General features: G+C 35.1%; 3 protein-coding genes across 4 annotated transcripts; all 3 read right to left on the reverse strand.

Annotated features, from left to right (window-relative positions):
- Positions 1-575: 575 nt before the first annotated feature.
- On the reverse strand, positions 576-2,870 carry LOC110879367 (probable fructokinase-5). The gene is made up of 5 exons (XM_022127816.2): positions 2,579-2,870; positions 1,395-1,805; positions 1,173-1,307; positions 959-1,075; positions 576-882 (listed from the first exon to the last, which is right to left on the reverse strand). The coding sequence occupies exons 1-5, from the start codon at positions 2,753-2,755 to the stop codon at positions 751-753; spliced, it is 972 nt and encodes a 323-aa protein (XP_021983508.1). The 5' UTR covers positions 2,756-2,870; the 3' UTR covers positions 576-750.
- Positions 2,871-8,842: 5,972 nt separating this feature from the next.
- On the reverse strand, positions 8,843-10,839 carry LOC110879366. The gene is made up of 2 exons (XM_022127815.2): positions 10,478-10,839; positions 8,843-9,219 (listed from the first exon to the last, which is right to left on the reverse strand). The coding sequence occupies exons 1-2, from the start codon at positions 10,750-10,752 to the stop codon at positions 9,015-9,017; spliced, it is 480 nt and encodes a 159-aa protein (XP_021983507.1). The 5' UTR covers positions 10,753-10,839; the 3' UTR covers positions 8,843-9,014.
- Positions 10,840-11,699: 860 nt separating this feature from the next.
- Positions 11,700-18,195, reverse strand: LOC110879365 (general transcription factor 3C polypeptide 3). Of its 2 annotated transcripts, XM_022127813.2 has the most exons (19): positions 18,045-18,195; positions 16,704-17,036; positions 16,525-16,624; positions 16,304-16,411; positions 16,012-16,193; positions 15,723-15,918; positions 15,395-15,634; positions 15,163-15,309; positions 14,991-15,069; positions 14,743-14,856; positions 14,165-14,334; positions 13,959-14,077; positions 13,744-13,873; positions 13,003-13,068; positions 12,790-12,916; positions 12,597-12,711; positions 12,326-12,510; positions 12,119-12,231; positions 11,700-12,034 (listed from the first exon to the last, which is right to left on the reverse strand). In XM_022127813.2, the coding sequence occupies exons 2-19, from the start codon at positions 17,027-17,029 to the stop codon at positions 11,765-11,767; spliced, it is 2,787 nt and encodes a 928-aa protein (XP_021983505.1). In that variant the 5' UTR covers positions 17,030-17,036; positions 18,045-18,195; the 3' UTR covers positions 11,700-11,764. The 2 variants fall into 2 exon arrangements, with proteins under 2 accessions (XP_021983505.1, XP_021983506.1); XM_022127814.2 differs by lacking the exons at positions 16,704-17,036; positions 18,045-18,195 and having other exon boundaries at positions 16,304-16,427.
- Between the last annotated feature and the right edge of the window lie 5,598 nt (positions 18,196-23,793).

Consider the following 23,793-nt stretch of genomic DNA (forward strand, 5'->3'; position numbering starts at 1 on the left):
TTATAACGTGCGTGATTATATATTGAACAAAATAACCATGCGTGATTACATACATGTATGCGTAATAATGCACAAAATCAGCTCCCACGCGTGATTAGGTTTCCATTTACAACTTGCGTGATTTTCAAATGCACTTGCGTAATTTGGTCGCATACGTTTTGTAGGTTAAGCCGTAATGTACATTATACTTTCTCTCTCTCTCTACAAAACGTACGCGACCAAATTACGCAAGTGCATTTGAAAATCACGCAAGTTGTAAATGGAAACCTAATCACGCATGGGAGCTGATTTTGTGCATTATTACGCATACATGTATGTAATCACGCATGGTTATTTTGTTCAATATATAATTACGCACGTTATAAACTTAATCACGCATGTTGTTAAGTCGTCGCGTACGTTTTGTAGGTTAAGCAGTTTTGTAGGTTAAGCAGTTTTGTACGTTAACCTTTCTCTCTCTCTCTCTCTCTCTATATATATATATATATATATATATTATATATATATATTCTTTTGGGTTTGGTTTAATACACCTCATTTTGTTATCAAATCTCATCTTAATATACTACCAGCAATTACATCCAAACTCACAAAATACATCTTTAATCCAAATCAAGATATACTTATTTTACGGTTTGAATCATCCAAACAAAAACAATTAAGTTTCAAACATGTTTTCAAAACAATTAGCTTCAAAATCATTCAAAAGTCTCGCAAAAACAAAACATGACCCATGGATGTATTCACCATCTATTTGGAACCCGACATGAGAGCTTGCGCATCAGATACGGTTGGTAGCGCTGGGATGGCTCCTTTCTTTGTCGTGCATATTGCTCCACACGCATTTGAAAAGGCTAGCGCCTGCTTCAACTTCGCTTCATCCTATATGTGCAATAAAAAACTATTAAAAAAAGTTGGGAGTCTTAAAATGTTTTGATACAGGTAACCGGCTTATTACCGTAAAAATAGAAGTGTCTTTTGCCATCGAAACCAATAACGAGCCAACAAAAGAGTCTCCGGCTCCAGTTGTGTCAATGGCCTTGACCGCGTAACCAGGCACTTTTCCCTTAAAGCTCTACACTCATCAACAAAAGTTTTCATCATACATTTAAGATAGATACAATGTCAGCTAACAAGCGAAATATTATATATCAAAAGGTAACAAGGCTTGCCTTGGTATAATAACGACAACCCTTCTCGCCATCAGTAACAACCAAAAGTTTCAACCCATCATGCCACAAAGACTTGATGGCTTCCTCATTATCCGGACTCTTTTGTGTCAAGAATTCCACCTCATCATCACTCACCTATGTAAAAGGGCATTTTTGTCTTTTCACATCCAAAAAACACGACACGTCAAATTTGTAATATTTAAGAGCTAGCATACAATATACCTTGATGAAATCCGCCTCGTTCCAAATGCTCTTGATGCCTTGCCTAGCGGCCTCAGCTGAAGGCCAAAGAGGAAGGCGGACATTGGGGTCGTATGAGAGCAAGACCCCAGCCTGCTTGGCGGCCTTCATGGCCGCCATGTGAGCAGATCTACATGGCTCGGTGATGAGACTGATTGAGCCATAATGAAAGATCTTGGCTTTTTTGATCAAGTCCATCTTGAGCTCAGACTCTTTTAGGAGCATGTCTGCGCTCGGGTTCCTATAAAACATAAATTCCCTTTCGCCATCTTTCTTTAGCGTCACGAACGCTAAAGCCGTCCTAGCATGCTCATCAAACAACACCCCTTCGGCATTCACTCCGTTCTTCTTTAGAATGTCAGCCAACATGTACCCAAATTCATCTTTCCCAACCTACTCACATCAATCACAATGATCAATTACAATACCGGTGTATTATTAAATATTATGTTATACATTACAACATACATCATTAACGCATTAACAAAACCAAAACTTTTGTGAAAAAAAAAAGAATAAGTTATTTAAGATATCAGATTTAGAAATAAAATTCTCTATTTCATAATTCTATACACCAAAGTTTTATGGGATCTAATACAAAAAAAAAAAAAATAGCTATACAAAACATCTTTTTTTTTTGAACGGCCAACGAATCCTCCAAATGGGCTACTGGCGAAATTCACCACATCGGGATACACTCGCCTTCCGAACCGGGGAAAACCCTCACCTAGGGCCGAAGCCCGTGAACACTCGCCCGAAGGCACGACAGTGCGGTGAGGTAAAACCCGCTCAGTTCAAGGATCGAACTAGCGATCGCCGCCTACTCGCCTAGTCTCCCATCATCACCAGGTGCCGCAGAAACTAAATGCTAGGGGTAGGAATTGAACTTGGGTCACTTGGAACACAAGGTCTCTCCCTTACCACTCCACCACTAGCTCATTGGCTATACAAAACATCTTGATCCATATAAATGGCCACAAAGCACGTACATTTAATAACATACCATAAATTAAAATCATAAAAAAGAAAATGCATGCAAGATCTATAACTAATTATTATGGAAATTATAATTCAATAAAAAGAATGCGCGATCTATAACCAATTATCAAAAATAATATGTTAGTGGTTCGTCAGTGATCAAATTTACCATTAAATAAAAATGTTACCTTGCCAATGAAGGCAGCCGATCCACCGAGCTTAGAGATGGAACACGCAACGTTAGCGGGTGCACCACCGGGGGCTTTGAGGAATCCCTGAGACTCGGCTAAGGAGACCCCGGCGGTGTCGGGGACGAAATCGATCAACATCTCCCCAAAACACACAATGGTTGAAGAAGCTGCCATTTTTTCACAATGAGAATGGTTTCACCGGAAGAATTATTATATGAAGATGGTGAATGTAAATATAATTATATATATACAAGATGTGAGAGAAACTAGAGCGTTAATGGGAATATATGTGGGTGAGATGGAGAAATCATGTTTGTTGATGGATTTTCGGAATGATTATTGAAACGTAAATTTGACTCTTTATTTATGCTTTATCTTATTAATTTTTTTGAATATTGAAATGGGTAACGACATATTTATTCTCATATCTTTTCCTTATTTGCTTTATAGCTTTTAACTAGCTTATATCCCGTGTGACACACGGGTTCAAAAAATAAAATTTAAAACATATTTAATAAATATGATGTATGATATTTTAAAGAATAGAAAAAAACATGTAACCAAGTAATTTAAAATAATAATGTTTTTACGCTTGTCAGTTCAATTTTTAATTTTATGAACACAAGTTTCAATTTAGCAAGTGGTTCAGGAAATATAAGTCGACATCTTCATTTTATAAAATGTCCTATGAAATGTTTGTTTAGAGTATGAAATAATAGAAATTAATGTTAATCTAAAATATAATAATAAAAATAAGTAAATAAATAACAAACTAAATAATTTGACATGAAAGATGTAAAAAAAAAAATATAAACATACATTACAAATTTCTAAAAGAGGATGCTTGTAGTTAATTACTGGAGAAGAAACAAAGAAAGTATAAATACGCATTAGAACTTTACATGTGCGTCTCCAAAAACATAGCACGTATCACGTGGTCTGTAACGCGGGATCACACACGAGCTTTTCTGCCGGAGCAATTTTGAGACACGTTTTAAACCCAAAACTAAATTTAGCATTTTTTTTAAAAACATCATCTTTCCGGTTTGAAAAGCTTACCAAAGTGGGTTGCAGTTAAAATCATTAATTAAAGACATTTAACCATTATTATAACATATTTATTAGTTCACATCCAAGTTGAATTTGAACCAGATTTTGTAATGTAACCAAAAACATTCATAAATACCAACCAAATATCCTCCTGTTAGGGGATACGGAGTGGCAGCGGCAATGAGGGAGGCGTGGATAGGCTAAGCGTTGAACACGATAGCAAATTGAATAAGGGGTTGACACCTGTCTGAGATGAATGTGGAAGGGACAGGTGTCCAAACCTTTGTTCTTTTATTATATATAGAGATTATGGTAGGGATTGAGTATCAACTAGGCATGGATAAACTTAAACAAAGCATAACATTTTATATATAGTTTTTATAAGAGTTTTTAATAATTTAAATTTATAGTTTTTATAAGAGTTTTTAATGATCTAATTGTTCGGATCACTTTAAAACAGTATTATCAGTTTTAATTTTAAATTTTCGGATCAGTTTAAAACAGTATTAACAGTTTTAGTTTTACAGATATGTTTTATCGAAAACACCATCCAAAAATTATGAACCGGCGGTTGTTTTGTTTATCTGTCGATATTATATATGAAGTTTATCCATTTTGTACTATTAGAATTTTCGTTTGAATTTTACCTTAAACTTGATTTAACTCATTAGTGTTTTAACCTTTAGTTTTGAATTTTAACATAAATTTTATTTAACTCATTCGTGTTTTAACCTTTAGTTAAACCAACTGGGGTAGCCCAGTTGGCCACCGACACCCACCTCTTCTCAGAGGTCTCGGGTTCGAGTCTTGGGAGTGGCATATGTCGCCCAGGGTAAGAACTCGGTATGGGGAATTCACCGCGAAACTAGCTTGGTCGGGTAGCGGCTCCCGGAGTGGGATCACTCCGGCGGTTGGGAGGACCGTGCACTATCCCCCCCCCCCCCTTTTAGTTAAAGAATATAAAAATTTCTAAAGCCACACATATAAGTAAAATGTTAAATTCTTTTTTTTAATTTTAAAGAAAAAACAGAAGAATTTCCGAAAATAAATTTACACAATATAAGAGGCCAATATATGATAATTATTGTTAATTTTAATTGAATACATAAGTTAAAATTTACAATTTACAAAATCTATCTACTATAATAAAAGAAACCAACTTTTAAACACGTGTCAGTTATTCCCAAATCTATATTTATCTTATGTTAACTAAATAAATAAATAATCCCAAATCTATACTTATCATATATTAACTAAATAAATAATAAATTAGTATTAAATTTTATCATACTTAAATAAAATATTATCCTCAAATCTGACCCGTGTAATACACAAAGTTTTTAAAAATATAACTTTTTATCATTTGCTAGGTAAAATTAGATTTATTCAACACGTGTAATACACAGGGTTTTTTAAGGATATAATTTTTTTTTATTATTTGGTAGATTTTTCAACCCGACTATACACGAGTTTTTTAAAGATACAACGTTTTAAGTATTTAATATACAAAATTACATTTATTTAATCTGTGTAATACACATGGTTTTTAAAGATATAACTCTTTTTTAGATTTATTCAATACGTGTAATATACGATGTTTCTAAGAATGTAATTTTTTATTATTTGGTAGATTTATTCAACCCGATTATACATGAGTTTTTTTAAAGATACGACGTTTTTAGCATTTAGTATACAAAATTACATTTATTTAATCTGTGTAATACACATGGTTTTTAAAGATATAATTTTTTTTGTTATTTGATATATAAACTTACATTTATTTAACCCTTACAATATACGTGGTTCATAAAGATATAACTTTTTATTTTTTAATATATAACATTACATTTATTCAACCCGTGTAATACACGATGTTCTAACCTAGTATTAACTATAATAAATAAATTTGAAATAGAAAGCTAAATATGAAAAATCTTCTAATACTACTAAATTTTAAACATTATCTTGCGCACATATTTTATTAATGGTTTTTCACTTTAACATCATGTTTTATTTTTAGTAATGTTTTAAACTTTTTTTAAATGATCATAAAATTTGTATACTGTAAAGTTTAACGACTTTATTTCTTTATTTTTTTTCTTTCACTTGCTATATTGAATGTTTGTACCGTATCTGTAGTGTAACAAACAAAATGGATAACAATCAAAACCGAGTTCCCGCCACATCGCACAAAGGATTTTAGCAACACTCAAATGTAAACATAAGGAGCAAAGTAAATATCTTCTACGGTAATGAGAAATAACTTAATTATTATTGATCTTAAACTATAACTATAAATTAAAACATAATTCAATAATTATATAAACATTAATTTAATTTTAATAGTATATATTTGTTACTTCTCCAACAATCGGTAACTATATTCAGCAATTACTTATATTTATTTGTTACTATAGTATTAATAATTAGATATACATAAAATATTGTATATAATAATTAAATTTATATAGTATGTTATGATACGTAAATGTGAAGTAAATTCTTAAATCTCATCCTTATCTTGGGGAATGAGACGAAGTAAAAAAAAAAAAAACTAAGGAACACATAAAAGTTTCTTTAAAATTTTGGGATTATAATGAGAATACTCTTAAATCTAAATTGAGATGCAGTTTGTGGCTGGAAATGGTGGCGATGAAGATGGATTGTGGTGGGTGTATCTAATTCTAATAAAATATTTCAGTTAATGTCATATAATATTCTTTCTTTCAATTCATTAATAATATTATTAATTAAATTTTGTTTGAATTAATAGATTTAATAGATAAATTCATCACAAAACTGTTTAGTTGAAATAATGGCTTCACTTCGCTATTTCTAATATATAAACTCAAATCCGAGTGTTATTTTACATATTTTTGTGGTGTTGATATGAAATATTAATGTATATAATTAAAAAATAACCTTCTTAATAACGTAACACCGTGATTCTTAGATAAAACAATTAATTTTTTTCAAAGGTAAACATATCATTTAATTATATTTATTTATACTTGATTTAAGCAAAACGGATAAAGTAAATCAAACCATACGCTTATCCATTTGAAGAAGTAATAAAATCAGAGATTTATATTATATATAATTTATATATTTTTAATCATAAATTAGAATTGGATATTAATTAATTAATAATATCATTAATGAATTGAAGGAGAGAATTATTTTTTTTCAAAGGTAAACATATCATTTAATTATATTTATTTATACTTGATTTAATAAAAATAGATAAAGTAAATCAAACCATATGCTTATCCATTTTAAGAAGTAATAAAATCATAGGTTTTAAAATTATAGATAATTTAAATATTTTTAATCATAAATTAGATTTAGATATTAATTAATTAATAATATCATTAATGAATTGAATAGGGCTGTAAACAAATTGAACGAACACGAACAAGGCCTTGTTCATGTTCGTTATTTAAGGATATAATGTGTTCACGAATGGTTCAAGAACAGTTCCCGAACGAGATTTTTTGTTCGTGTTCATTCATTAAGGAAAGGAACGTGTTCATGAACGGTTCACAAACACAAACGAACATATGTAGAATCGACGAAGTTCGATAGTATTTTTCGATGTGAATAATGAGAAGGAAAGGGGGAACGGTGTATAAACAAGGTGGAGGTAAGGTTTCCTATTTTATTTGTTTGGCTAGTGAGATAAATAAGAATTAAGGAATATAAAAAGTTTAGATAGAATAAATAAATGCTAAAAAAATATTTAATCAACAACATAAACAAACGATCATGAACGAATGTTCACGAACACATTACCGAACGTTCACGAACGCAATTGAACGAACAAGACATTTGTTCGTGTACGTTCATTTAACTAATCAAACGGAATTTCTTATTCATGTTCGTTCATTAACTAAACCAACGAACATAAACAAACTTCCTGTCGAACGGTTCACGAACTGCTCGCTGAACCTTCAGTTCGTTTACAACCCTAGAATTGAAGGAGAGAATGTCATGTGTCATTATTTGGAGTCTTTTATTAGAATTAGATTTGGCTTTAAGAATCATACATATAATGTAACAAAAGTGAAGTTATTTTAAAATCGTCTAACAGTAGACATCCATTATAATGATTGTTATATTACATTATTAAGTATAAGTTTAAAATAGGATATATCTTTGTAACTTTATATACGGACATAACTTCTAAGAGCAGTTCCAACATGGAGACATAACACTTGAGAAGGATTGTGAGGGGGGGGGGGGGGGGGGGTCCATTGGAATTTGTCTACACAACGAGGGTAGGTCGATGTAGAGGAGAGAGGGTGGCACTCTCAAAAAGCTAGGGTTAGAGATGGTCTAACATCCTAGGGACGATTTGAATGTCTCATCATGTGCGTATTGGGATGGCAGTTAAACCTGAATATGACGGGAAAACCAAAACCAGAATGTCGGAGAAGAGTGGGGTGGAAGACGGGTACTAGGGTACTTGACCAAACTAGATAGGGGATTAATTATGATTTATTTTGTGGACTTAGGAACGGGCAGAGTATTAGGTGATATTTGCTCGATTATCTGAAAGTGACCTTTAACCTAGTATAATCATACGTCATATGATATTAAAAGGTGAAATAAATAAGTTGAAATTATTAGTAGTTCAAAATTGTTTTGATTATAGTCGATTATGTGATATTAGGTTGTTTTCATATAAGTTTGAGATCTTTATGAGGGTAATGGAATCAATTTTAGCCATTTATGAGATTATAAGCCTGTCTCCTTAGTGAGAAAAGGGCTACTCTCCATTATTCATCCATTATTTCTGTTAATGAGAAAGGCAATTCGGTCATTTTATATGACCGAATTGCCCTTCTAGTTCACAGAATTACATATAAAATGACCGAATTGCCCTTCTCGTTAACAGAAAAAATGGATAAAGTTAACCCAGTAGACTAAAATGGCAACGGTGAAACCTTTTTGAACCCACAAGCGAAAAATGAAACCTTTGGGCTAAACTGGCAAAATGACCAAAACCAATGGAACTAAAATGGCATTTAACTCTTTTTTAAAAGTTCAACCCAAAAGCTTTTATTTATTGTTAGTCCAGCCTGGGAATACCCATTACAACTTCAAAATCGAAAGCTCACCGAGGGGAGGAAAAACGAGTTTCACAAAGTCTCATTCACCTTACTGTAGTAATTTTTTCGCTACAAAATAAAGTTATTTGTCTCGCTGAAATAACCGAGCTGATTGGAAACCAATCAATACTGAATTAACCGAACAGTTTGTAACAATAACCTAAGCGAGTACGCTTCATTCATACGGCACTAAATCATACGGTATCAGAAACAAGTTTCAAGTTTCAAACGAGTATACAAGTTTACCAAACATAAAAGCTGAATCACACAGATTACTCGAACTTGTAATGCTTGTCAACAGTTTCCGAAACATCCCAAGTGCAGCTCATCCCATTAGGAAACACCACCAGGTCTCCAGCACCGATCTCCACACCCTCATCGGACCCTTCAGGGTACACCTTCACCTTCCCTTTCAGCAGGTAGCATGTCTCTTTCGCCGAATACGTCCATGGAAATTTGCTCGGATCACATCCCCACCTATCACACACACACACTTTCAATATCACTTCATCCAATTAAAAACATGATCAAGGCCTTGTAAAGCAATACATTCTTAGTTTAAAAAAGCCCACCCATAGTTGTCAGTAACGGCTATAGGCGCTATGAGGCGTACAGGTCATATGTTTCTATATAGTTATGGCGATAAAATAGCAACATTTTTTTATTATATATCTTAATAATTGTTTTCATTTTTTTCTCATCTCCCCTGCTCGTTAGCTCAGGTTTGGTCTTATAACATGTATTCCTCTGTATTTTCCTCATCTCGACTGCTCGATAACATGTATTTTTCTGTTTCTCTCCTTTATCGCTAAACATGAAATAGCGGACGCTATTTCATCGCGATCGGCTATTGCTACATAGCGTATAGGTAGCTTGTCGCTATTGACCGTTATTCTATGCAGTTAATGCAGTAAAATGTCAGATATCGGTCAAGGACTGATATTTGAGATATAGGTTATCTCGGTGGATATCGGTATGCAGAATTTATATATATAGCAATCTAACACTAGTAATTCGGTGATAATGTCGGTCAGTATCGCCGATAATATTGGTACCGATATTCTGACCGATATTTGACATTGATATTCTACTAGGGGACCGATATATCACCCATATTAACTGCATAGCCGTTATTCGCTATTGACAACTATGAGCGCACCTGAGACGCGTCCAGGGGTCCTCGTTTCAGCCTACATAAGGCGCTAGGTTTACAGGAAGCGCAAGAGAGGCGCACGCCTCACGGATATGACATATTTTTGTGCATACAACAGGCCTTTTAGATTAATATATATATTATACATTATACATTCTAAATAAGCAACAAGTTTTAGCTTAGGGTAGTTGTACCCTTAGCTTTGGGTGTGTTTCAAAAAAAAATGTGTCCACACATAACAAAGTGCTTTGCATTGTAGGCATTATTTTAATCAGTAACTGGAGGCTTTAATGATGATGATGATGATGCAAGTTGATTTGTATTAAATTTTGAGATTATATATCTTAAATTTTGATTGAAAGTAATTGAGATGTTTGCAATTTTACTGATAAGTGTGAAGATGTTTTTAGGGAAGTTGGACAAGGGCCAAGGTAGTTGTAACGGAGGGAAATGGTTACCAGTTTTAGCGATCGTTAGAAGGCTTGTTAAAAGTTAAAACATATATAAAGCTCTATTTGCCTATAGAAAATATATTTAACAAATTGCGCACCGCATACGGAAAGCGAGGAGACGAGGAATTACTTGGGCCAAGATCTGACGCCGAGTTCAGTGAGCTTCGATTCCGGAGGGTTTTTGACGATCGTAATTCCCAATTTCTCAGTGGTCATGGTTTCTGAAGAAGCTTTGATGAGTCCTTGATAGCGGCGAGTCTTGTAATAAACCCTAGAACGGAGATTTGTTGTTGAAGAAGAGGGGAAAGATAAGGAGTGTTTGGTTGCGGGTTTAGGGTTGTGATAACCGGGAACAGAAACCAATTCGGGTGATTTAATGGTAGTGTAGAAAGTGAAGGACGCCATGTTTTGAAAACAAATATTTTCATTTCTGTAGCAATATATGATTGTTTCATTTTGTAATTCTAGCCATTAAAATCTTATCATTACGATTGGATACAATTTTTTAGAGGTGACATTTGTATAACGTTTGGAGTTGCGTTGTGTTATATAGTTAGTGTAAGTTTTCAATGCATTTAGAATAAAAATTGGTATAAAATTAAGGTAATGTATCTAAATTCATGACTAAAGTTGTTTACAATAATTTAAAACCAAATAAGGTGATTGAGTTCTATAAGAGCACCTCCATCAAGGGTGTTTGAAAATAAAGGGGGGGATAAGTTTACAAAAAATTAGGATAAGCGTCGATGATGATCTCATATGGAAAAACTTGAGCGACTCATCCGATTTTTCAAACGCCAACAGGCTCATGGGCCTCACTCTCACACGTGTGTGTGTGTGTATAATATGATTTTAATATATAAAATTATGTTTGAGAAATGATGTAGTGTGAAGAGAAAATTGGTGTTTTAAATTAATCTGATGTGACATGTTTGTAAGCGTTCGAAATGTCTAATGTTGGAAATGTTCTAAATACTTGATTTGTTAAAAAACGGTTATATATTGGTCTTGAGGTGAAAAAAAAAAAAACATTTTTGGTGACTTTTGGGATTCAAACATCTATAATCTTTCTTTTATAAAATAGATCAATTTAGCATGCCGTGGAAGTTTATTAGTATATAAGTGACTTTCAATTTATAATTACTTATCATTGAACGTCTTGGAAGTAACTTGAAAACAATCTTTGGGTTTGATTTTGTTTGTTTGGTGGTTACTTGAACCCCGGATTCGGTTTCAGTTAGGCTGGTGGTGGTAGTAGTTTGGATGGTAAGAGGTAGAAGCGGTGGGTTTCGATTGAAGATGTAGGAGAGTCACGAGGGAGGTGGCGACTGGCGGGGCACATCACAATGGTATGTGACCAAATCCTTTAGGTGTTAATAAACAGTTCAGGCATTCCAAAAGTCATATATCATTATTATTATTTAATACTACAATGATCTTTAAGTAGCTGCCTAGCAAGATCTACAGATCCACTGCTTTTATAGATAAGGTGCAAATTATAAGCTGCTTCTCTTTTCAGGTCACAATATCCGGGCTTCAGATCATCAGTGATTTCCGGACCATCATTTGGCAGCTTTGGTATAGGGTGATCTTTTTGATGAACTGCAAGCACCTTTTCATAATACGTAGCTGCAACCGAGACTAAACCAACATGATGATAGGCTCGGGCTAGGTTGTATAAAGCTTCCTGTTACATATACATTTCCGTGAGCCACTTCTAAATTATAAATTAAATTTGAAAAATAAATTTATTAACGAGAACAATACACACCTGGCTATTTTCCGAAAGGCGAAGATTGTTATAGAGAAAAGCTAAACCTTGCAGAACACATTGATGCTTGTTATGAAGTCGAAGTCCGAGAGATAGGTTGATCAGGGCCGTTCCTAAATTAAATAAAAAAAACAAATTAGCAAATATTAATGACTTTAAAACACGGAAAGAGAAGTTATTCTAATCAGATGAGAAAAAAAATTATACCGACACAAAGATTGACCAAGGCATTTTCAGGCATTAATTTATAGGCTTTCAAGTAACAGCTTGCAGCTGCTTGATGTTGGCTAAGCATTGTGAACTGATGGCCTTTAATTAAAAGAACCGGTATACAATCTTCGTGTTTCACAAACTTCTCTTGCAAGAATTTCTTATGCTTATCCAGCCTCGATCTAACAACGAGAGAAAAAAAAAAACAAATAATGTTTAGATTTAAACATTAAGATCCACAAAATGTCCGGTGAGAAAAAGTATGTACCGTAACATAATTTTATAGTAGCAATTCCATGCGGCGAAGCTATAAGGATTTTGGGTAACGATGTATCGAGCACAATCCCATCCGTTTGTGGGACCATCAATATTATATGCTATCTCTGTAAGGATATTCAAATATTGAAATGTTTTCTCTAAAAAGAATTATAACACTTTCTTCTATGATCTAGAAGACTTACGTGCTCCGAGCACTCGAAGTTCCTCTTGCTTCTCTGTTGATAGAGTGTTTTGTGCCAGCTTCAGACTTGATGTGATAATTTCAAGTGCTTCCCAATATTTTTTCACTGATACTAATCCTTTGCATAACTAGATACAACACATAATAAACACATATTAATTGAGACAACACGATTTAACAATTAAAACAAGTATAAAATAAAATAAGTGCTCACATCCACAATAAGTGTAAGTTGATCGTCATCCTTTAAGATATTAGGCAGGGGAGGTTCTCTATATGTCTGTCACGTGAAGCAATTTAATTAGATAAGTCATAAGTGAACAAAAAGTTTGTCAATATGATGCTAAAAGTGCAATCAAATCATTTAATTTTGCAAAATATTTACTTTTTGGGAATTGGCCTGTAATAATCCCACCTAGACCTTATTGGCCATTAATAATCCCACCTCAGAATATTCCCCTCACCAGTCCCACCTTTCACCTATTTTTCCTACAATGGTCCCCCGGAGTTAAGCTTTTTTCCAAATTACAAACAGATTTTTAGGGCTTTTGATCAGAACGATGATACGAGTCCATTGATGTAAAACTTACTTCGAAATGGTGCTCCAAGTGACTTGATTTTGGTTAATTGGAAATTTAAACACTCGAATTGAAGCGTCGTTTTCATCGTTTGGAGCACCGTTTCGAGGCAAGTTTTACATCAATGGACTCGTATCGTCGTTCTAATCAAAAGCGCTAAAAAATCTGTTTGTAATTTGGAAAAAAACTTAACTCCGTTAAGTTTTTTTAACGGGGACCATTGTAGGAAAAATAGGTGAAAGGTGGGACTGGTGGGGGGAATATTCTGAGGTGGGATTATTAATGGCCAATAAGGTCTAGGTGGGATTATTACAGGCCAATTTCCCTTACTTTTTTGTCCTCTCACATAAAAATGATCTGAAGCATAGAATACTTACAGGAGATTCATCATCATCATCCGATTCGTCACTTTGCCACTCAATACCAGCAGCCAATGCTGCAGCTCGTTTTTCTTGCCTTTTTGTTTCTTTTTTCTGAAGCACCTTCTTTGCTCGAGCAGCTTTAGACCTGTTGAGCGGTAAATGGATGAGATATTAAGCTTATTTTATGTCCTGAATTTACATATAAATAAAAACACACGAAGAACACTTACAGATCTGAAGATGAAGCAATGGGGCGGAATCCATGAAATACGTTGTCAGATTGATATTCATCCAGCACTTGAAGTCTTTTATACAGCACGCTTTTTGGTAACCTTTTCTTTGGTCTAGCCTAAAACAAAGACAGATAATACATAAAATTTTAATGTAAATGATACAAAGGAACCCCTGTTTATTTATGACTTCTGTTATGTAATACCTTTCGTTGAATGGTTTCAAGATACAATGTTTCACGAACTAACGGAAATATTGTTTCAACAAAGACCTTGGTAGAACCTTTGGACTTATAGATGTAAGATAGCTTTAACTTTATTTTCCCTTCGGTCCACCATGGTTTCCCCGTATCAGAGGTTAGACCAACTCTTGATTCTAAAAATGTAAACGTAAACAAGACAAGAACAAATTATATACTTCTATGAGTAACAACTCCTAATGCATGCCATTCAAAACATTTAAAAATATAAAGTGATGTGCAATTTGTGTCCCTGTGGTTTGGGAGCGGTATCAACTTGAGTCCCCCGATGAAAACTTCGGAAACCTGCATCCCTATGGTTTGAAAAGCGCTACACTTTCCCTGGAGCTAACGATGTTAGTTTTCCACACTTGAAACTAACACCGTTAGCTCCAGGGACTCAAAGTGTAGCGCTTTTCAAACCACAGGGAGACAGGTTTCCAAAGTTTTCATCGGAGGACACAAGTTGATGCCGCCCCTAAACCAGAGGGATGCAAATTGCACTTTACTCAAAATATAATTTTTATATGCAAAATCTGGTCAACCTGAATCAGATGGAGGAGAAAGTACAGAAATCGCTTCATCTTCTTTATCTTCTTCTAACAGTAATGACGCTAGATCTAACCTAGCATCAATGTCGTCTTCAAGTTCTTCTAAGGCTGTCAAAAAAAAAAAGAAAAATAAATAAATTTTCTGTTCCCGTATGTTAAGTACTTACATACATTGGACGATGCTTTAAAATGTGAATAGGTTGACTTTATTGCAGTTGAATTTAGTTTCCATGCAACCATACCTTTGTACAGGTAGTGAATTGCTTGTGTTCTTGCACTTAGAAATTGGTAACAACGCCCGATATTCAAATTTAATAGGCCCTTTAGACAAATTAACAGGTAAAAACAATAACAATGAGACGGAATAAATGCAATGGAAAATACAACGTTATGTTAAACGAGCTATACGCTTACTTTCTTGCTACCAGCACTCCCTTCTAACATCAGGTAGTACTTCAACGCAGATTCATGATTCTTAACACTCATTAACGAGTCTGCAACTTCAACAACTAAGTCACCACAATCATTTACATTCTTTCGTGTGAGCACCCCGAAGAATTCCTACAGGTCAATTGAAAATAGGCATTTATAGATATTACAGTTGATGATAAATAAAAATCATATAAAAACGTAACAAAAAAAAAACCTCCGCTGTTTCCAAGTTTCCAAGATGAACATGGCATATTCCCGCTTTTACCAACAGGTCAACTGGTAATTCTTTAAAAGCATCCTGGATATATTGAAGAGCTTTTTCATGTTCACTATCAGACATAAGAAGTGACGCCAACAAACGAACCACATCCACATCGGAATCGTTCAGGTTCTTTTTCATATAATCTTCGAGAATGCTGATACTGCGTTCTAGCTGACCACATTTTTGGTACAACTGGAAACAACCAAAAAGTTTAAAAAAAAAAATCATTTTTGGTACAAGATTGCTTCTATTAAACAGAATTAAGTAAATATTCCCACACCGTTGCTGCTTTCTTGAGTGCTTCAAGATTCTTAGGATGAAGTTGCCAGATTTGGTGATACGATTCAGCAGCCTTTTGATATAGTCCAAGATCAACCAAAAAAGAGGCCCGAAAATGTCTAAGATCCGTATCTTCAGGATCTGCTTTAATAGCTTTATCAAGACAATAACAGGCTTGACCAGAGAACCCTAATTCCCTGCATCATTCATATACATACAATTCAATAAAACTATAATTTTGCTATCTTCTATGCAATAAGTATGCTACGGTCAAATGAAATAAAACTCACATAGACCATGTAAAACAAAGCTTCCAGAGCGATACATCCTTGGGAGTCAAAAATACAGCAAACATATAATAATATAGAGCGTTCTTTTTATCTCCCATAGCTTTGTATATAAGGCCAAGTGTATGGTAAGGCTCGGGCAGATTCGGTACAAGCCGAATGATTTCTTTTAATAGAGGTATGGCCTAAAGTTCAAAGAAAAACATAACCAACAAGAACAGGAAATATAAACATAACTCATGATAAAACTATGTTCAGTTATTTAATGCATTAAAGATAAAGCTTATGATAATACCTCTTTGTATCGCCCATATGCGAAGTATTGTGTAGCATCACCTAATTTTCGTGTAATCTCTGGATTCATTTTCTTCTTTGATCCTTTCCTCCTGCCTCTTTTCTTAATCTGCCATAATTTACAACTTTAGAAAATGTGATTGATACCTTCTTACAGCATTTATTCCATATAGAAAGATAATAGAAAACAAGCTTGAAAATAACTGTCACAAAATGTGATACCTTCTTTGACTTTCTTTTCTTTCCCGTCAGTTCCGCCATCAACTCATCAAGTTCTGCTGGAGAACGATCTTCTAGTCTCAACTTCTTTCCTAGTGGCATTCTGGCCCACAAACTTTTAAGTTAAACGTCTTTATAAAAAAAATCTACCAAACTGTAAACGAGAAGATGACGATCACTACCCTTCATCATCATAATCGAGGATTGCTTTACGCTTTTTATCAGCCAAAGCTTCATACTCCATGTGTTCCGAATGCTGAAAAGGATCAAACTCTGTGAGAGCCAATGGATTTATCTCTCCTTCAGATGTTAATGAATAAGTTTCTTCTGTATCATCTTCTTCCTCATCATCAGATTCTTCTTCTTCAGCACTACTATCGTCGTCAGTTTGATTCTCTATGTATTTATCCGTATCCTCTGTTGCAGAGGCTAATTCAACGGTCTCTTTCTGATTGCTGTGAAGATCGTCCATATTCATTTCATCACCACTAGTTTCTTTCTCATCCATCGCCAATCTACAGTAATTAGGTTTAAAGTTTAATAGGAAACACTAAGTACACTCATAAATATGCGTTCTAATGGCGCCTGTAAACTTAATGGAAGACAAAAATTATAAATGGGGTAAGTGAACCAATTTATTAGTTTTCACTCCAAAATAGAGAGGCTGCTCCCAATGAGACCCCCGGCTCGATAGTAGTTTTGCATCAAGCCTTGGACATAAGGCACATAACACTCAGCAATTGAGACAAACTCCTATTAGTGCATGTACCCCCTTGTCTTTCGGCTATCAACGCCACCACATGATGCATGATTAACCACCCCCCCCCCCTCTTTTAACGTTATTTTCACGAAATTAGTAAAATAACGTTAAAATTAGTGCACTTTCACTTTTTAAACAGTTTAAACACTAAAATATATTACTCAAGCAACATGCCAACATACAGTCAATATAAGATTTAATTTGAAATTATGTCTCTCGCCTCTTAAAATCTCCGGAAAATCCAAAGAATTCTAGATACACTGTAAAATTTACATGAACAGAACACTATCATTGTGTTCTTCAAATCACATATACTTTAAATGTTAAGTAGGCTGGCTGAGACTTAATTTGATGACAATTAAAAACGATAGCAAAGCAGTAAACAAAAAAGAACTGAACCTATGATTCACAGGCTTTTCTATGCAATTTCAAGCTAAAACTTTTCACAATTTCGAACCTGCTTGAATCGATTTCAGACAACAATTTTGGCACTAGGGAATTTCGAATTAAAAGAGATTCTGGATAATTATTAGAATATCTAAACGTGTTTAGGTTTAATTATTTAGTGATAATATAATAGTTTATTAGCAATCCTAGTTATAATCTAATAGGAGTGTTTAGATTATAAATACCATGCTTATTAATTCAAGTTTTGTGTAACTTTCTTGAATAAAATAATAAACGTTTGGGTGTGTTTGCAATTTCTGATTTGATATTCTGTTCGTCTTGAATTGGTATCAGAGCGGGAAATCACGAAACTTACCTGCTCTCGAAGAACTGAGTCTGCGATCAGGCAGCGACGGGAAGAAGGAGCTCTGTTTAACAAGCAGCTCGTCTTTGATTTTGACCAGCAAATTCGCAGGAACTATTAGCCGGCGTTTGGGGATTTTGAATCTTCTGCAGGTTTTATTGGATTATAGTTTTTTTTTTTTTTTGGATCAGAGACTTTGGGCCCAAATAAAAAAAAATAGAAGTCCAATTAACTTTAATAAAACACTATTACTTTTGGTGTTTTTATCTAGTACAGTAACAAAAGCTTTTTTGTTTGGATTTTTTGAAGTTCATGACAAATTTAGTATTATTTATTTTTCGGGTTCGTGTTCAAAATGGAATTCGGGAAGTAAACGTGTAGACTGGGAGAAACTGAACCAGTTACAATAGGTTCGTTTAATTTTACGTATAGTCGACGAAAGAAAAATATGGTTGGAAGTGATGGAAGTAGTGGCTCGAATACCGAGAAATCGGTTCCAAATTCAACATCACTTCAATGCCCGATGTTGAATAAGGTTAATTTACCTTTTGAGTTGTTCTGCTGGATCGGTCACTCAAGATCTTTGGTCTCTACCCGGACCTAATGAAAAAATGGGAACACTCCTTATGGACTAGTTGAGAATGATTCTGGTCTAGTTCGTGGCCTATTAGAAGTGGAAGGAGCTCTGGCGGCCTATTTGGGCGTTGCGTATTCGTGCATTTTTAACTTTCATGGCGTGTGGGAGGCCATTGGACCCGGAACTGAAACCGATGTTGTTTCAATCTATACCGGAAGAACAGATCTTGCAAGTTGGTAATCTGAAGACGGCAAAAGAGATGTGGGATACACTGAAAGCGCGTCATCTAGGAGCCGACCGGATACGTGAAGCAAGACTTCAGACACTCATATCAGAATTTAAGGTGTTGAAGATGAAGGATTCGAGTACAATTGAGGAATTTTCAAACAAGTTAACAGGAATGTCTTCAAAAGTGGCATCTCTTGGTTCCGTAATCGAGAAACAAAAGATCATGAAAAAGTTTTCGTAAAATTTTATTAGAACTTAATAAAGTAAGCCCGCGGGCTGTGACATCTTTGAGAGCATAATTGAAATTTTATCGATTAATAAACAATGACAGATTCCGTAAAATTTATTAAGAGAGCCAAATGCAACACCAAAAGCCGGACATGTCAAAATTGGTCGGGCTAAAAAATAACCGATAATGATAAAATAACATAAAACAATGTAATGTTACTTAAAAATGAAAACTTTACTAAATGCAGAAAAAACAAAATTACATCCTACACTTGTCATCAAGAATTTTAACAAATAAACAACTATTTAACTTAGTTATGCCAACTAAATAATTAAAATAAACATTTTTAATGAATAATTAGGTCTGTAAACAAACCAAACGTTTGGTGAACTGTTCATATACTGTGTATGAACAACTGTACGTCTCAAGGTCCCCATCAAGGCATCGAATATCCTCTACTGTCTACTGATCATTTTTTACAAGCTAATGGTAATTACTTAATTCACCAAACTATCATATGATCATATATATATTAGAGGTGGCAAAATGGATGGGTTGGATTGGATTGGTTGTTGGGTCAGGATGGGTTTGGGTTATAATGGGTTTGGGTTAAGATGGGTAAAAGAAAGAAGAAGGTCAGGATGGGTTTGGGTCAGGATGAATTCGGGTCAGGATGGGTTGAGAATAAATCAATAATAATAAAAATTGAACAAAATTATAAAAAATTAAAAAAATATTATCAAAGATAAACAAAAATTTAAAAAACGAAAAAAAAAATTTAAAAAGAAAAAAAATTAAAAAAACGATCTGCACTTTTCCTGCATAACATACCTGATGTTATAATGTACCTTCGATCTCTGTTTGATGAGTCTACTACTATATTTATTGATAACCAGTGTGCTATGTAGTTTATAAAATGTATATCGCTACAGCAACAATCTAAACTTTCTCTTTTATTACACTTGAATACTTTCTTGATGCTCCTCAGTCTGTTTGGGCGCCTGACCTGTTTGACGTGTTTCACTGTATTTAAATCTTTTAGCTTAATACATTTGAACAGTTAAAGATATAAGCAGATTAGTATGCCGAATAATAAAACAGGTTGTTTCATTGTTGTTTGTTTTCCTTTGCAGTTTCTCAAATCGGACACGTGTAGCATCTGAGAAACTGGAAGAAAACGACGACGACGTTGACTCGGACATGGACGAGCTCAGACGTCCCACTTCTTCCGTACGGTCAATGGGTGTTCTTGTCCAGAAACATCAGCAGGCTTCTCTACTGGCTGCAGTTAGCATCAGCAACCGCCTGTGTTGTTCTGTCGCTAATAAAGCTTGTGAAACAGAACCATGGGGAGATACAGAACGGAGATACTGATAAAAGAAACAGAAAGTCAGCATTGACCATACTCTATGCATTGGCTTTGGCAGAGGCATTGTTGTTTCTTTTGGAGAAAGCTTACTGGGAATGGAAGGTAATGTGCAAAAAGACACTGGACCGCGTTAATGACGAATGCGAGCTCAGGCTGGTTGGGGTGGTTTTAGTTAGGAGGTTTTTCTATAATGCGTACTCGAAATGTGTTAACGGAAGCATCTTTGATGGGTTGAAAATGGATTTGGTGTCATTTGCAATGGAACTTTTGGGTTCGAACTCGTCCGATGAGCAGCTGATTGGTGTTTGAATCTTGGAAAAGTTCACGAAATGTTAAACTGGAAAGACGTGCAGCAGGAAGAAATGAGAAAATCTGCAGCAGAAATCTTGGCTGGCAAGAAACAGAACTCGCTTCGGGTTGCGGGGAAATCAGCCATGAAAGCAATAAAATCATATGTCAACAACAAAGTGAAAAAGAAACCAAACCAAATTTAGGATCCTAATGTGATCCCATCATACTAACCAACATAGGGTAAACCAACACTGGAACAGTAACTCCATTTTCAACCATCAACAAAAGTTAAAGCAAATAAGAGGGCAAAACAAGACCAGAACATGTAGAAACTTGCTTAAAGCAACAACCACATTAACCTCAATCAATCATACCATAAACTACAGTTTCCCAATGTGAATCCATCAAACAAGACAACATACAACTCAAACGACATCTAAATCGTCATGAATATTCACATAGGATTCCTAACTAGGGTTTTGATGTGTATTTGAAATTGAACAATTAAGAATGCATAGTGAACTTACAGAAAATAAATCAACCAAAAGTGAAATTCATACCTTTCAATTGATCAAGAAGTGTAGAATAGTTTGTTAATAGGTTGATTTAAGGGAGTATTTGGGTAGAAATTGAGAGCGTACTGGTAGATAGTAGAAAAGATGAGCGTTAGATGAGTTGTTTGGGTAAAAAAGATAATGGCCCATCCTCCTGACTTGGGTTCTGTTTGTTTTTTGGCCAGAAGTACTTCTGGCCACTTATGTCTGCGCCGCGCAGACGCGGGCAGACGTTTGGATGCTGCAGATTGTTTGTTTTCTCGCAGACCTTTCATTAAAAAAGGTCTGCGAGACCTCTTCACCATACAGACATGTTCCCATGTCTTATTGGAACCTCTTCTTGGCAGACGTTTTCTTCCACCATCTCCACCACCACATCCCTGCCATCACCTCCACCACCACATCCTCCGCCACCACCTCCACCTCCGACACCCTTGCTCCGCCACCGTCACCGCCACCACCTCCACCTCCGATACCCCTGCTCCGAACTCATTCTACGAGTAGATCAAAACCCAAAAATCCCTAGAAATTCAATTTACAAGAAACCCAATTGAACAGAAAAGCAAATACATATGAAAATCAGCAACGATTAATTAAAACCCTTAAACCCCCAAAATGAAAACCCTTAATTCTTGAAATAAATAATGGGGGAGAGAAGTGAGAACCTGTGAGTGAAGAATATGATCGGAAAAGAAGAACAAACATGGGGATTAAGGTTCTGTTTGTTACATCATCATCATCATCATCGATCTGCATCATCATGGCGGTGGTGAAGGCGGTGGAGAGTGGAGGTGTGAAGGCGGAGAAGTGGTGGTCGCTGGAGAAGTGGTGATGATGGCGGTGGTGAAGTGGTGGCGGTGGTGGTGAAGTGTCACACCCCGATTTCCACGTGTCTCACCGGTGGGCCCGGTGGGGGATTACCGTGACGATGTTGGCAACAATATAGTCAAACCACACAATTATATAATGCACAGCGGAAGCTTAAGATAAATATAAAAACTTCAACCTCTGGTTGTAATATCAAATGTATTACAGAAGTTGAATATACATCCACAGCGGATCAAAAATAATAAATATTGTTCATTCAGATGCAGCATCGAGTTTGCGAGACTATGTACGATGCTTAGGAAGCTAATACCAGCCCATTTCGTTCAGTACCTGCACTTAATCTTTTTGGGGAAAATACGTCAGTTTACACTGGTAAATACATTCAACTGACACATTTGAAAATGTTTATGAAAATTTATTTGAATGCACAAGGCACAAACTCTTTTATAACTTGGGAAAATTATAATAAAATCTTGTGAACGTTTTACATGTTCTTTTATGCGTTCAGTAGCCCGGGTCGTGCCGGGTTAAAGATTTATAGACACACCACATTGCGTAAAACCGTAGTATAAAAACCAACGGCTACGTCTTTTAATTTAATGTCGACACTTTATACCGGGTGTACGCCTACACCGGGATGTCGATGGTCGTGGCCATTTCGTAAAATGATGCCAAGGATATCCGGGACAACGGTCATTAAACCCCCCAAAGGCTTTTAAGAAACAAAATTGTTTAAATGAGCCGATCATATTATTTAATTAACCACCTAAGCGATGGAAGAATATAATGCTCAATCAAGCGGTATTAATATACCGTAACCCAAGCCCATATAGGGGAAATAAGTTAAAGTATTTACCTTTGCAAGTATATTTCCTTAATTGGATTAAATCACCGATAGCTTTTACTGGGGCTCCTAATCTGGAACGAAGGTTTTAATTAACCTCTTAGAATCCTAACGAGTCGTTATAATGGCCGTAGCCTAGACCGGTTGGTTCCGATATATAAAGATATGGTTTAATCGCGCGAAAAGGCGAAAACCGAGAATGGAATGTGATTCTGCCCCAAACAAGTTCAAAGACTTGTTTTATATGGGTTCAAGGTTCACACTCTGGATTTTGGGGTTCAAATAATATAATTTGACCCGTATCGGCTAATTTATGAAAACTTGTTTCATAAGCCGAACCGTGCGCGCAATAGGCGAAACGGTTAACCATGAGAGTCGTACGCTTATTTCCTAAGTCAATATGCCTTAAATGGGTTGTGGTATCAGTAGGATACCTTCCGTGACGCCCGTAACGAGTTTAAGTTAATATTACGCCCCGTAGGGGTTTTTCGGTCATTTTAAAGACTTTTAAAGAGCTTTTCGAGTTCTACAGGAAATCTGAGTTTCCCGAACAGCTTATAAAGCTTAAAATACTTTATTTATTATTTAAAACCAGTAGCAACTGGAATCGGGTCAAGAGACCTTGTAGAACTCATGTTTTGGCCGAAAAGGGCATATTCGGTATTTACCGAACCGTAGCCATAACCACAGGTTATGAGCGAGGTAAAAATTATTAAAAATCTTTAAAATTCCCAAAATATTATTTCAATACAGTGGGTAAAAGTTTTGGTGACAGAATCTTGGTTTAGATAGGTGTTATGCTAATTGCACCGTTAATTACTAAAGTTTACTTTTAAATGCG

Source organism: Helianthus annuus, chromosome 9 (assembly GCF_002127325.2).
Source record: "Helianthus annuus cultivar XRQ/B chromosome 9, HanXRQr2.0-SUNRISE, whole genome shotgun sequence".
Lineage (NCBI taxonomy): Eukaryota > Viridiplantae > Streptophyta > Magnoliopsida > Asterales > Asteraceae > Helianthus > Helianthus annuus.

Coding starts and splice junctions, on each gene's coding strand:
- LOC110879367 (XM_022127816.2), bottom strand. CDS start 2,755: ATGGCAGCTTCTTCAACCATTGTGTGTTTTGGGGAGATGTTGATCGAT. Junction 1,806..2,578: donor CGGCTGCCTTCATTGGCAAG/GTAACATTTTTA, acceptor TGATGTGAGTAG/GTTGGGAAAGATGAATTTGG. Junction 1,308..1,394: donor ACGAGGCGGATTTCATCAAG/GTATATTGTATG, acceptor CCTTTTACATAG/GTGAGTGATGATGAGGTGGA.
- LOC110879366 (XM_022127815.2), bottom strand. CDS start 10,752: ATGGCGTCCTTCACTTTCTACACTACCATTAAATCACCCGAATTGGTT. Junction 9,220..10,477: donor GGCGTCAGATCTTGGCCCAA/GTAATTCCTCGT, acceptor TGTGTGTGATAG/GTGGGGATGTGATCCGAGCA.
- LOC110879365 (XM_022127813.2), bottom strand. CDS start 17,029: ATGGATGAGAAAGAAACTAGTGGTGATGAAATGAATATGGACGATCTT. Junction 15,635..15,722: donor CACTCAAGAAAGCAGCAACG/GTGTGGGAATAT, acceptor GGTTGTTTCCAG/TTGTACCAAAAATGTGGTCA. Junction 14,857..14,990: donor AATTCACTACCTGTACAAAG/GTATGGTTGCAT, acceptor TTTTTTTGACAG/CCTTAGAAGAACTTGAAGAC.